Here is a 15,821-nt window from a genome sequence, read left to right on the forward strand (position 1 = left end):
TGTTTAATACAACAACAAAGCAAAATCAGCTGTACGTCTTCACGGATTTTTCATTAGGTACCTCTCATATACCTTTTAGAACCTTCAAATGTATGTATAAGATTTTTACGTGAAATCAATGATTTTTTCCCAGATAAACTGGTGTAATAGCCTAATGCGTTATCTGCATAACATATTATTTTTATTTGGTTATTTTCTATTTGATATCCTTCTTTCGTTTTTGCTGTTAATTCAAAAGTAAAGTTAGCCAAATATGAACGAAGAGTAAATTCTAACGGTCTAGATTTTGGGTACTGTATATTTTGGCAATTACTGTAAGTAAATCGCCTTATTGCTATTGTCATCAAAAAATATCAACAGTTAATTATATTAACTTTAATGTAATCAGTAAATATGTGTATTAGTCTAACATTTTGAACATCGTGTTTTATTGCTAATTCTATTATGCCAACAAATACTGATATTATGTAGATTTTCATTAGGTTATTGAAGGAAGTGCTTCATTATTTTTGCGTCCAAATTTATCATCTTTTACGGTCCACTTAGGGTTTTGGATTTTCTTGCGGTTTCTAACATAGTCACTTATGGGAGTAATAAGGAAAAAATGAAATATTTCTATAAAACTCAAAAGACTTGCTCCTAGAAACAAGGCTGTAGCTCCTCCCATTGACACTAAAACAAATAAAATATCGTATTGTAAATTTGATTAGTAACGAAACACTAAAACAAATATACGAGCCAATATATCATCAAAAGTTATTTTAAAAAGAGAGAGAAAATTGTTTTAAGAACAGTATTGGTATTATTCGATACAAATTTGAATAAATTATCTTGGTATATAAATATTATGTAGTAGTGTAAGACTATACTAAAAGCTCTCGAAAGACTTGTTAATTGTAATTAATTTTCACTTTCTGATCTAATCAGTTGGCTGGTTTCCTCCGTAGGACTTCAATGTCCTTTTTTCGAGCAGGGTCACAACATTTTTAAAATCTAATATTTTCAATATGTGTTCTAATGGTACGTTCATAACGGAGACCATCGCATCGTATCCTCGCTTAGAGGATAGCATTGGCAGTGAACGCTCGCATTTAAAATAATGCATTTATTTTACCTATCGATCGATTATGGTAATGGTCTCCGTTATGAACGTAACCTTAGTGGAAGCTCATAACGAGAGGCCGACCCTCGTCCCGACCATAGGATCGTACCATATTATCGATTTCAGGTAAAATAAATTATTTTAAATGCGAGCGTTACTGTCAGTGCTATGATCTAACCTTGCTATGTGGCTAGCTGCAACTACTAAGAAAATGATTTCACTACTGATGGTCTGATAAGACCGAAAACGTTCTGAATTGTTAATTTTTTAGATAATTTGAGTTTTATAATAAATATAGACCATTATACATCAGAAACTATTTATGTACTTTATTGTAGGTTTTTTTAATATAATAAAACTCATTGTTCAGTGCGCGGAAGACAGTTACGACCATTGTACATCTTTTTGCGATCGCACCATTATATAAAGCTAAAGGGAACATTCAGGACTGTAAGAACTGTAGTTATTATGTAGAATTAAGTTAATGTTGCACACAATAAAAATTTGAGGTACACAACTGTAGAGCGAAGATTAAGGAGAGAGATATCGATATGAGAAGAACATTTTGGGCTTATGTCAGGAAGCAGAACAATGGATGCAGTTAAGTTTGATAGAGAAATGCTGCGAGAAGAAAAGAGAGCTACATATGGTATTTATATATCTTGAGAAGGCGTATAAACAATTTCTAGACAAGAGCTATGGAGATGTGTGAAAGAGAAATGGGTTTAAGAAGAACTTAAAGCTCGTGGAGGATATTTATAAGGGAGCGTTCGCCAAAGTAAGGACTGCTATCGGATTAACCGAAAATTTTCCAGTAAAATTTGGTTTGTATCAAGACTCTTCACTAAGTCTCTACCTATTTAATATATTTATGGATCTACTGATAGAGAAGGTAAGGGAGGGGGCTCCTTGGTGAATGCTCTTTGCGGATGATATCGTGTTAGTAGGTCAGAGCAAAGAAATGTTGGAGAAGAAGTTGGAGGGATGAAAAAAGGTTATTAAAGAGAGAGGACTTAAAGTTAGCATGTCGAAAACAGATTATATTGGTTAGGAAGAACAGCAATAGTTAGGGAGATCAAATTGCTTAGGGAAAACCAGGACAAGTAGGAACATTTAAATACGGTTAGGGGGAAAAGGAATGGTTAGGGACATCGAATTGCTTAGGGACAAACTAGAAAAAGTAGGAGAATTTAAATACGTTGACATCTACATAATGGAAAATGGAATACAAGATTGAGAAATTGCCGACGAATACAGGTGAGTTGGTTTAATTGGAAGCGAATGAGCAGGATACTTTGTGATCGATAAATGGGTGGAGCTAAAAGGAAAGATATACAAGAGTGTTGTGAGGCCTGCTTTGATGTACGGCGGTGAAGTGCTGTTTTAAAAGAAGGTTTAGAAAAAGAAGATGGAGTTAGCTGAAATGAAAATATTACAGTGGATTTTGGTTGTTTTAGAAGGGACAAGATCAGGAACGAGGTGATTCCAGAAAGAACTAGAGTAACTACAGTCTCAAAAAAGATTTAAGAACCAAAACTGCGATGGTTTGGTCACGTCAGATATAGAAATAAAAACTGTGTGGGACGAAGTATATAACTGTTAAGAGAAAGAGAGGTAGAAAAAAACCAAGAAAAAGATGGAAGGACTGCGTGACAGAGAACGCGAAAGAGAAAGGTTTAAATAAAGAAAACACGATGGACAGAAATGAGTGTCGAAGAAGAATAAGGAACAATGATTTCTAAAAAGGGTAAAATCTGAGTAAGAAGAAGAAGAAATATATATATATATATATATATATATATATATATATATATATATATATATATATATATATATATTAATATATTAAATAGTATTACATTTGGAACAGAATTTTATTGTTTATTGAAAACAACGTTTCGGCAGGAAACCCTTGCCTTTATCAAGATTCTAAAATGTACAAGATTAGGAACAAAAAGTTATTATAAACTATATAAAAGTTACCAGTTACCAAAACGTAAAACGGGACACTGACATTAATGAATTAACAGAAGTAAAAAATTGATATTTGGTATCTCATGGTTTACTGTCATTAGTATATAATTATTTTTATATGGGCGTATCGCTGGTGTTTTCGAAAAAGGTAAAGTGGAGATATGTTACGACTTTAAGAGTTTTTATGGTGTTTTATTTATTATTATTTAAATCAGATTGAAATATATTTTATTCAGGTTCTGTGTAAATTTTTTATTATTGATTGCGTTGGTATTTCTTTTTATTTATACATAGTATATATATATATATATATATATATATATATATATACATATATATATATACATATATATATACAGTGTGACCCATTTAGATTGGAAACACCTCTATAAAATTTGAAGTTGTTAACCGATTTTAACCAAATTTTTTTTTAATGTCATGTAATAAAAGGTCTATTGCGGGACAAAATATGAAATATTTAATTAAATTTTCAGGGCAGTCTACGATACTTCTTCTTCGTCGAAAATGGAGAATTTGTATTAGCGATTTTTTTATTAAAAAAATTTCTACGCCACTGGATTTACAGTGGCTTCAAATAGCTATGACAAAAATTTTATTAAAATATATTTATTAATAACGAAGTTATGACAACTTAAAATTTTAAAACTCACTAAGCTACGAGTCAAAAAAGAACACCCTGTATCAATAGATAACCATAAAACTAATTATTTTTCAAATAATTTTAATAATAAACCACTACTAGACAAAAAAATGTTTAAAATAGCATAAAAATTTAATGCAAGTAATGCAGTTACATTATTATTAACTTTACATGCTACAACTTAAATCTCAGTTGCCATGACAACGATATTACTGTTGACATTATTTGTGTCATACAAATTTCAGTGCTAGCATAAATTTATGCATAATATCTGCAACAATATTTACTTCAAATTCTTTTAATAATATTTTGTGTCATGGCTGCAAGATTAAGTTTGAGAGAAAAAATTGAAATTATTCTTTTGGGAGATAACGATAGAAGTGCCAGGGAAGTTTGTACAATATTTAATGACAGACATGTGGATCGTCCTAATATTAGCTGCGGTACGGTAAACAAAATAAATAGAATATTTAATGAATATGGTGCAGTATCAAAACTAATTTTAAAAAATAACCCATTACAAAGAAGAAGAGGAAATTATCAAATCATTTTAGATCATTTCAGAAATAACAATAATGCCAGTTTAATGAATGCCAGTTTATATTTGAATGTACCTCGAGAGAGTATTCGACGATGTCTTAAGGTAAATAATATTAAACCTTTCAAACCAAAATTCTTACACACATTACAAGAAGGCGACGAAGCAAAACGTTTAGAATATTGTTTATGGGCCCAAGGGGAATATTTAAACAATATAAATTTTCTAAAAAACACGTTGTTTACCGACGAAGCCACTTTCACTACAAATGGAGTAGTATCATCACAGAATTGTCGCTATTGGACAGCAGATAATCCCCATTGGGTAATAAACTGTAAAAGCCAGTATTCTCAAAAAATCAATGTCTGGTGTGGTATACTGAACGAGCGAGTTATTGGTCCTTTCTTTTTTGAAGAAAACTTGAACTCACAGAACTTTTTAGAATTTTTGTACACCGACTTGTGAGATGCTATTCATGAGCTCCCAATTAATGAACGATTAAATTTGTATATTCAGTTGGATGGGTGTTCTATTCATTACGCCAGAACCGTGAAGCAATGGATAAATGAAAATTTTCCGAACCGTTGGATAGGCCGGGGTAGTCCGTTGATAGATTGGCCACCCAGATCTCCAGATCTCACAATTTTAGACTTCTTTCTCTGAGGAGTTATCAAACAAAAAGTTTACCAAACCCGTGCAAGAGACGTAAACGAACCCGTGCAAGAATTCGACAGGCATGTGCAGAAATTACTCCCCAACAACTAAGAAATGTAATAAGAAATATTCATAAACGCTACGCTCCACCATCTAAATGTATCCAAGTAGAGGCAACTAGGATTAAACTAAAATTATGTTTCCATGTTTCGGTTAATACAGAGTGTTTTTTTTTACGTTAATACAGAGTGTTTTTTTCTTAGTGAGTTTAAAAATTTTAAGTTGTCATAAGTTTGTAATTAATAAATATATCTTAATGAAATTTTTGTCATAGCTATTTGAAGCCACTCTAAATCCAGTGGCGTAGAAATTTTTTTAATAAAAAAATCGCTAATACAAATTTTCCATTTTCGACGAAGAAAAAGTATCGTAGAATGCCCTGAAAATTTAACTAAATATTTCATATTTTGTCCCGCAATAGACCTTTTATTACATGACATTAAAAAAAAATTTGGTTAAAATCGGTTAACAACTTCAAATTTTATAGAGGTGTTTCCAATCTAAATGGGTCACACTGTATATATATATATATATATAATATATATATATATATATATATATATATATATATACTGCGTATAAAAATAACATAGTTTACTCGCATAGGTGCGTTAATATGCATAGAAGTCACATAAATATATCGTTAGATTTTTGGAAGCCATCTGTTGTTAGTTGGGCCTATTGTAGTCAACTGGCGTACATCTACCATTTATTTATTATACCAAATTCAAAATTCTAATACACTGTCTTATCTTGTATAGGTCTAGTAAATGAGTACTACATATTTTGAGAGTAACTTGGTATTAGTCTTCAAGCGTTTGCTGCCTACTATCTAGTGCCTTGAAATCATGCAAAATATGGTTGATTATTCCAGATTCTGTCACAGTCTCCGGCTTAGGTGTTCATAAAATCATACCATTGTATGCTGTGACCATTTTCTGTTGCATCAATTATGGGCTCGATTAAATTGCTTAATAACGAAGATATTGTCAATATACAATTGCGAAGTTATGTCATACAATTTTACAAAATTTATATCCTTTGTATTCTTTTCAAGATCCCACGAGTTTATTTTAAATAGTTCTGTAAAATTTTAGAGATTTATCAACAACTAAAAAAATGAAGGTACAACCTAGTTCGGAATTTTATTCTGTTGGTTTTGGATTTTTCTGCTTTTGTATTTTATATCAGTTTTTATCTGCAAAGTTTATCTCACGTGACTCAAATAGAAACAAATCTAATACAATAATTTCCTCTGTGCCTTATTTTGAAGATCGCTACACAGCATCTGGTAGTTTCAGTCAACTATTTAAAACATCATGGTGAAACTTTTTCTTTATTAAAAGTGTTATATAACGTTCAAAGAAGGTATCTACGAACAGGAATATTCCTATTTCGATCTTTTGCATTCCGTTATACTATTTTGAGCTTTTACGGCCAATAATATTGATGACAGTGATGATTATAATACGCCTGAATCGATGATATTATTGGGAATGACGATAATTTATCTATGACTTTGTTCAAATTATCTACTCTATAAAAAAAAATTAAAATACGTATAAAAGGATGGCAAATGGGAAAAGATATAAATAAATCTTCGAAATCCAACTACATGTCACTAAACAGGTTTTCCTTTAATTGAAGATAAATATCGATAATCTTAGATTAAACTAATTAACTCTGTTTGTGCCAGTAATCGGATCGTGTTTTAAATAGTAATAATTAATGTGTATGGTATTTTAGTTAATATCATACCAACTAAATCCAATTTTCCTCGTACAACATTCCGTTTAAATCGTTCAGTTGGTAGTCTTTCTAAGGTCAATTCCACTACAGCAAAATCATTGATGATTCTAAAACCAATTAAAGATATATGACTATTTAATTTACTGCTATCCCACTAGTATCTTAAAGGGTGTGGCTCATAGTGATAGAATATGGATGTGTATATGGGATATAATACAGTGGCTGATAGGGATACTCACTGACAGTATGTATATGTGTGTATGTATTGTTTGTTATTTCCTGATCGTAAATGTTTAAATAGATTTTTTTTATTTGTGAGTTTGTAAGTCTGTTATAAATTTATAAATGTTTATTATTATTTGTTATTTCAAGTGTTTGTTTTGACGACAGCGTTTGCTAAAAAACATCTATAAAACACTGCTGCCAGAATAAACTCTCGAAATAACATCATCCACAAATTATGCGGAACATCCTTATGAAATAAATGCCACCACTCTCAGAACATCCGCTGTAAGTCTGGCCTACTCAGTGGTGGAGTACCGCGCTCCAGTCTGGCTGAATAACGGCCATGTAACAAATCGACACCAAACTCAATCAAATCATGAGAATTGTTAGCAGATAGGGGAGAGGGAGGCAAGTTGTTACACGGGCAAGTTGTTACACAATTATTTTAAAACGCAGCAAGTATCATGAGTTGCCGATATTTTATGGAAAGTTGGGTCAACCGACCCGTCATCTGTGAACGGATATTGATACTCAAGTCAGACATCCATCATAGTGTTATTGCTTAGAATGTGGTTTCGGGTCTAAAACTGTACCGTTGTCAGGTGGCTTTTGTTTTTATTTGTGAGAAATTGGTAAGTAGTATAAATATGTGTATTATATAGTTTTGAAGCGTATATATTTCTCGTTATTGGCATGCTATTGTTAGTAATTGATTCTCAATATTTACCAAAAAACGTTGACTTAACCTCATTTCGTACACGTGGGGCCAGTTGTTACAATAATCTGGGGCCAGGTTGTTACTGTAACAACTTGCCCCGAACACGTTAATGTAAGTATATATCGAAATACCTACAATGGTTACAATATGGTTACCATAATTTATGATTTCACTAAAAATCCAATATTATGATCAGACATATTTTGTAGATAGTAATTTGTTTGTAATGAATAGCATACCTACCTACATTTATTTTCGCAAAGCATGTTAGAAACACAGATTAGGTTTTATTAAATTTTTCTATCATGAAATTGTTTTGGTTGTTTTCAGATAGCTTAACATGGTGCGAACGTATACCAAGAAAACCACAAGGGGTATTATTCCAACCGAACAATTTGAAAGGGCGGCGCAATCGGTTTTACAAGAACACTTGTCAATTAGGGATGCTGCTACTCGCTATGGAGTTAATTTTATGACATTGCACCGCTATATGAATAGAAAATCAAACTTAGGTGCTGAAAACAGTAACAAGAACTTAGTCGGCTACGCTACGGCCAGAAAAATATTTAACAATGCTAAAGAAGAGGAACTTGCCGAATATACTGAGCATTCTGCTAAAATTTATTACGGTCTTACAACTTCTGATTTGCGAAAATTTGCATTTCAATATGCAACAGCCAACCAAATATCTGTTCCGGAAAATTGGAAGGTTAATGAAATAGCTTCCAGAGACTGGCTATATGGATTTTTGAAGAGGCATCGAACTTTATCAGTCCGGACACCTGAAGCTACTAGTATGGGTAGAGCTACCGCGTTTAATCGTCATAATGTGTCACAGTTTTTTAACAATCTCGGCGAAGTTTATGATAAATATAAATTTGAGCTCCAAGAAGTGTACAATATGGACGAAACTGGACACACAACTGTCCAAAGGCCTACAAAAATCATTGCAAAAAGGGGAACTAAGCAGGTAGGTGCTATCACATCTGGAGAAAGAGGTCAACTTGTTACCTTGGCATTAGCTGTCAACGCAACTGGAAATTTTGTACCTCCATTTTTAGTATTTCCGAGAAAGAAATTCAAAGATGTTATGGTAGCCAATGGACCTCCTGGTTGTGTAGGTGCATCTCATTCCTCTGGATGGATGACATGTGATAACTTTTTGTTGTTTATGAAACATTTCGTCCAGTTTGTACGATGTAGCAAAGAGAAACCCGTTTTAATGGTATTAGATAATCACGAGTCTCATTTGTCTATTCCGGTGTTGAATTTTTGCAAAGAAAATGGAGTGGTTCTTTTAAGTTTCCCGCCACATACATCACACAAGTTGCAGCCGCTTGATAGGACGGTATTTGGCCCACTTAAAAGATATTTTAATAGTGCTGCAGATGCATGGTTAAGATCTAATCCCGGTAAAGTAATGAACATTTACGATATACCTATCGTTCTTAAAGATTCATTTCCTCTTGCTGTTACACCTCTCAATATACAAAAAGGATTTAGTGTGACAGGAATTTGGCCATACAACAGAGAAATTTTTCAAGATGATGAATTCTTGCCTGCAGAGGTAACAAATAGGCCAATAACAGAAAACATAAACGCAACAGTAGTCATAGATCCGGCACCTATTGGCACCGAAACACATAGAACTCCTTCCCAACAGCAACCTTCTACAAGCACAGATTTTAACTTGGCGATAAATGAACCTGTCGGTTCACCTACTCATATAACGTCCCAGGAGTTGAAGCCTTATCCAAAAGCAATGCCAAGGAAATCCAAAGGGGGTCGGAAGAAAAGAACTTCCGCTGTTTTGACTGATACTCCCATTAAATCAGCTTTGGAGGAGGAAGAAAAGGCAAGACAAAGAAAAAAAAATGTGGGGGCAACCAAAAGAAACATATCAGGTGAATCAAGAAACAAGGTAAAAACTACTGTTAAAAAATGTAAGAAACGGACCGTCATTACCAAAAACACCTTCAAAAAATCAGATTCTGAAAGCTCGGAAGAGGATGAGGAATCGACGTGTCTGGTATGTTTAGCTCCATTTTCGAAGTCCAAAAACGAAGAATGGATTCGGTGCATTGTGTGTCAAAAGTGGGCACATATTGCTTGTGGAAAAGACGATGATTTTTATTTTTGTATTCACTGCTCGTCCAATAGTGACTAGTTTAACATTCTTGTAAACAGGTTTGTTCAGATTTTCATTTTTTATTTTATTTCATTTTGTGTTATGTTTATAATATTTTTTGTAGCTAAGCAAGGGTTCTTTCTGTGACCACTAAATAATGTTGTGGGAAGTTTTTAGAATTTTTTTTTCTATTGTGACATCTTACCCCATGGACTGTAACAATTTGCCTCATAGTGGGGTATGTTGTTACAATTTACAAGTTGAGTTAAATTAATAATAACAAAATGTTAAATATGATTTTTTAAATAAATTAAAATTAACATTATTTGTGTAAATGTATCAACTACCTTAATCCGATTTTAGTTTTCATATAAAAGATCTACTATTGCCCAAATAAATAATAGAATCAATTATGTAACAACTTGCCCCCCTCTCCCCTATATTAAAAGTACCCCTATTTCATGGCTCCCTGTTTTGAGTCATATTACACCTCCAGATATCCGTAGACAAGAGAGTCTTCTAAGAAAATATAGAAACGTAATTGTAAATCCCAGATTACGATACATATAGATGTTTAGAACGTCCCACGGGCTGTACTGCGGTTCACTATTCAAATGATGAATAAACCAGATACAATCGTGCGACTGCGGAGAACGTCTCCATACCATTGAACACATTGTGATGGAATGTCCCCTGACAGCTTACTTTGGTAGCATGATCGACTTCTTCCATGCCACAAATGCTGCACTGAAGTGGATTAATGATCTCCACATAAAACTATAATAATATGAATAACACTCGTTTCTATCTCTGCAGATAGAATATTACATATTCAACATATATATTTTTTGATTTATAATTGTTTTTATGTATATATTTTTTTTTTGTGTTTGTAATGCGTTATAATATTTTATAATTATATTATTTATGTACTCTATAAGATAAATAAATTACTTAAACGTTTCGGCTATGTTCGCCATTCTCAATAAGCACTTTATTGCGTAAAGTCCTTATTGAGAATGGCACAGACAGCCGAAACGTTTAAGCAATAATACACTGTTTTATTTATAACAACACAACAAACCCAGGAATTAAAAAAGTTTATATATATATATATATATATATATATATAATTATATTTATATATATATATATATATATATATATATATTTATATATATATATATATATATATATATATATATTTATATATATATATATATATATATATATATATATATATATATATATATATATATATATACATATATATGTGTGTGTGTGTGTGTGTGTGTGTGTGTGTGTGTGTGTGTGTGTGTGTGTGTGTGTGTGTATGTGTGTGTGTGTGTGTGTGTGTGTGTGTGTGTGTGTGTGTGTGTGTGTGTGTGTGTGTGTGTGTGTGTGTGTGTGTGTATGTGTTTATGTATGTGCAGATACATGTGAATGTTCTAAAATCAGAAGGATGATAGGGAACGTCCTATTTAAAAATAGGACAGGTGTGATTAAGGTAACCAAATAAAGATCCGTCAATGAAATAAAAACATGGCATGGAAGCTAAGCTCTGTAATTACTATAGATTTGTCAATCGAATATGGCATAGATACACAAACAGATACATACACAAATAAACATATATACATACACTACACACTAACAGTCGTCATGGTCAATGGTCAAATCATAGATTGACCATTGCATCACAACTGGTTTATTCTACGGTCAGATTAGTTCTGCAACTACAGTGCTCTCTAATACAGCGTATAACGTCGTCGTGTCCACGGGATACAGGGTACACGGGAAAGTGTTTTCTTAAGTGATGCCCCATAAAGCTGGCGAACTATGCTATGAACTGTGCTGTAAAATGTGAAGTACTTAGTCTGACAATATTTTGCCCCTCCTCGTGGGAACAAATATCGACAAGACAAAAAGCAAATAGAGATTAAAATCAGGATATTACTCAGAAATGTGTAACTCATTTGAGCTTATAATTATAAACATATAATGAGAATTATTATCGGAAAGGCTACTCCAGTCGTGGACTGTTCAGTCATGGCCCTAAATACTCAGTCAGAAGTTATCTCGAGAGGAACAGACTCTACGCGAAGTATCTCTCTGTATATAGTAAATATTAAAAGTATATAGTAAAAAACATGAGTTCAAAAAATAAAGATGATGAGAAAGGCAAAAATGGCTGCTGGGATATCAACCACAGCAAATCCACATAAAATCAATGCGGGAGTACTGCAGTTTTATAAAACATCGTTCAGCGCAGGGACCTTGTGGGTGAACTGTGCTAACGAGTATACAAAAAAATGGACTACTTAGGTGTGGGGGTCTATAGCCTAATGCTATGGCGACTTTTAAGACGACTTAACATATACAAAAATAGGCCAAAGAAAGAACTTTCAGGATATTTCTAAAAAATAAAATCAACTGGTTGTCGTATATATATATATATATATATATATATATATATATATATATATATATTTATATATATATATATATATATATATTGTATATATTTATATATATATATATATATATATATATATATATATATATATATATATACAAGAATTACTGGATATTAGTGACTGTCAATATAAACAAACAACACAGTTTATTAGGGTTGCAGTCAGATATATATATATATATATATATATATATATATATATATATATATATATATATATATATATATATATATATATATATATATATATATATATATTCGTGTTTATTGAAATTCAGATGCCGTATATTGAATCCATAGGACGGTACGTTTCCAAATTCTTGATTTTGAAAAATGGACTAAAATCGACAGTTTGAAGCTCTATAACTCAGAAATAAATTATTTCTGAGTCTCGGGGCAATATAAACTTTTAGTCAGTACGACTAGGCTACCTCTAGTAAAAGTTTCAGCCAATTTAACTAAAAACACTTTTACAAGAAAAGTCTCGGGGTCCTTTATCAATAAAAAAAAAACCGATTCCGTATGGAAATAAAGTAAAATAGTTATATCATGAATAAATAATTTTGTGTCTCTATTATAACATATATCTAAATTATTAATAAATTACCCCACTTTGTCGTCTCTAATAACTGATAATTCAATTTCATTGCAACTAGGTAAACATCCGCATACTAGTCCAGTTCTATTTGACCAAGATGCTTTAAGTACAGATATTTCGTTATAGTATTCATTTAAACATTTTATACCTTCCAATGTACATTGATATTCAAAGGCTAAAAACAAAACAAATTTTTTACAAGTTTTTTAGTTGATATCCTAACAAAAAAAAAACAATTTGCTTAAATATAGATACTTCAGTGCACTCGCGCTTTAACTCTTCAAATAACACTTCTGTCTAATATATTACACAACTTGCAATAATAACTGAGACAAACAAAAAATATAGTAGTTTAGACAAGTATCAGTATCAAATATTCATGTTTAAGTAAGTCGCGTCTTAAATCTACGTAAAGGCGAAACGATTCGAAAACCTATAGGTTTGTATACTCAATAAAACCGTTTGATAAGGCTATTTTTGAATTTACCTTTTCAAATTAGAGCGGCTATCTATTACGCGTCAGTTGACAAGTGACAATTACTAGTACTTGGTCAAGTATATGAGCAAGTTCAAATCTATTCCATACACTACGCGGCCAGTGTCAAGTAAATATGTGGCGCTAGTACTTTTCGTGATACAAGTTATACAAAACCAAATACTTGTCAAGTGCCGTTTAGTGAGTAGCCTCTTTCAGTCGATCTAAACTTACGATATGAACATGAAATTTTTATTATTATTAGAGAGTCCCTTAACAAAATGACCTCTCGTCAGGAAAAGAAGATTTTGGGCACACCAAATCCATAAATCAAGGGGGCATTGCGAGTTTTGAAGCGAAGCTTCTATACTGGCGTTGTATTCCTTTTTCTCTATAGTAAATTTCTTAGGCGAGCATTACGAAAGTAGCGCCACGAAATAGTAGTCACACTAAAGAGTTTAAAGGGTCTATTTCTGCGACGAGGAGAGTCCGTTATACAACATGTAATGCTTTTCAATTTTATTAAAAAAATCTATAAAAAAAAATAAATAATACAATCATTATATTCAATTTTAAAAATATTGTTTATATGTTTAAAATACAGAAAACATAGTATGAAGCTTCGCGCTAGTCTACAGTCCTCCCCACCGTACCACTTTTGTATTTGAAAAACTTCCACTCTATTTATTCTTACAAGCCATGTTCTCAATAACCAAACAGATGATTTACCACACCTGCTGATGTTTTTTAATTTGTATCGTATACAGATATTTAAATTCTTCTTCTTCTTTAGATGCAAATCCACTAATGGATGTTAGCGATCACATTTTCCATTAATTCTCTATTTCTTGCAATATGTATCAGAGATTGTATGTCGTTAATCCCTGTCCATTGCCTTATGTTTCGGAGCCAGGACATTTTCTTGCGTCCCATTCCTCTCTTGATTTCAATTTTACCCTCGATTATAAGTTGGAGGAACTGGTATTTTTCATTTCGCATGATGTGACCTAGATACGCCGTTTTCCTTTTCTTGATGGTTTCGAAAAGTTGGCGTTCTTGGTTTATTCTTTTAAGGACATCTATATTTGTGATTTTCGCTGTCCATGGTATTTTTAGGATACGGCGATAGAGCCACATTTCGAAAGCTTCTAATCTGTTTATATCCCTCGTTTTGAGTGTCCAGCCCTCTACGCCATATAGCAGCACTGACCACACGTAGCACTTAGTAAACCTTAGTCTCAGTTGAAGATCGAACTCTGAACAAGTCAGTACCTTCTTGAATTTTACGAAAGCTTGTCGAGCTTGCTCAATGCGACATTTTACTTCCCTGTCCGATGCCCAGTCTTCAAAAAGCCACGATCCCAGGTATTTAAATTTACTCACTCTTTCAATGGACTTAGTATTCAGTGTTATGGTGGAGTTTTCAAGTGCATCCAAGTTTCTGGAGATGATCATAAATTTGGTTTTTTTGGTATTAATCTCTAATCCCATTCGCTTACTGTATTCTCCGATTATAGTGACAAGTTGTTGAAGATCGACTATGTTGTCACAAATTAAGACACCATCATCAGCATATTTGCAATCTATCGAAAGTCTTTGAAATAGTTTTGTATAATCGTATTTACTCACGCACTCGTAATCAGCTGTCTCAATATCAACATGGTTTTGTCTCCAACCGGTCCACTGTGACAAACTTATTAATGGTCACACAATATATCTCAGCGGCCCTAGATAATAGAAGTCAAGTTGACGTCATATATACTGACTTTACGAAGGCGTTCGACAGAATTCACCACGGCGTATTACTTTCTAAATTATGTCTCTTTGGTCTTTCTGAGGATGCCGTGACTTTTATGAGGTCTTACTTGTCAAATAGAACGCAGTTTGTTGCTTATAATGGTTACAAATCGGAAAAGTACCTAGCTTCTTCAGGGGTTCCACAAGGTTCTAATCTATGTCCATTATTATTCTTGTTATTTATTAACGATCTGTGTGAATTAATTTCTGCACCATGTTTATGTTATGCCGATGATTTAAAGATTTATTCATTGATAAGTGACCTTAATGATTGTCATTTTTTGCAGAGTGAACTGAATCGTGTACATGAATGGTGTAATGCAAATCATTTGAATCTTAATGCCAATAAGTGCAAAGTAGTTAGTTATTCTAGGAAACAATCTAATTTATACCATCCTTATATTATCAATGGCAATGAACTTGAACGTTTAAATAAAATTAAAGACCTTGGAGTTACATTTGATTATAAACTCACCTTTGTTGAACATGTAAATTTAAAGGTTAAAGAAGCACTTAAATCTTATGGATTCATAATTAGAAATAGTCGAAATCTCACTAATATTAAGGCAATTAAATTACTTTATTACACTTTTGTACGCTGTAAACTGGAATATGCCTCTGTCATTTGGTCACCTTTTTATGATGTACATATCCAACTTATAGAGC

The 15,821-nt window shown here is 32.5% G+C and overlaps 1 protein-coding gene across 1 annotated transcript in view; it reads right to left on the reverse strand.

The window, feature by feature from the left end:
- Positions 1–452: 452 nt before the first annotated feature.
- Positions 453–15,821, reverse strand: part of ppk13 (pickpocket 13) — a 42,517-nt gene continuing 27,148 nt past the window's right edge. Inside the window, exons 8-10 of the mRNA XM_072523145.1 lie at positions 12,893–13,058; positions 6,748–6,845; positions 453–672 (exon numbers count right to left, since the gene is read on the reverse strand). Coding sequence (XP_072379246.1) covers positions 479–672; positions 6,748–6,845; positions 12,893–13,058 — 458 coding nt within the window. The 3' untranslated portion in view covers positions 453–478. The remainder of the gene's footprint in view (positions 673–6,747; positions 6,846–12,892; positions 13,059–15,821) is intronic.

This window comes from Diabrotica undecimpunctata, chromosome 2 (genome assembly GCF_040954645.1).
Source record: "Diabrotica undecimpunctata isolate CICGRU chromosome 2, icDiaUnde3, whole genome shotgun sequence".
Lineage (NCBI taxonomy): Eukaryota > Metazoa > Arthropoda > Insecta > Coleoptera > Chrysomelidae > Diabrotica > Diabrotica undecimpunctata.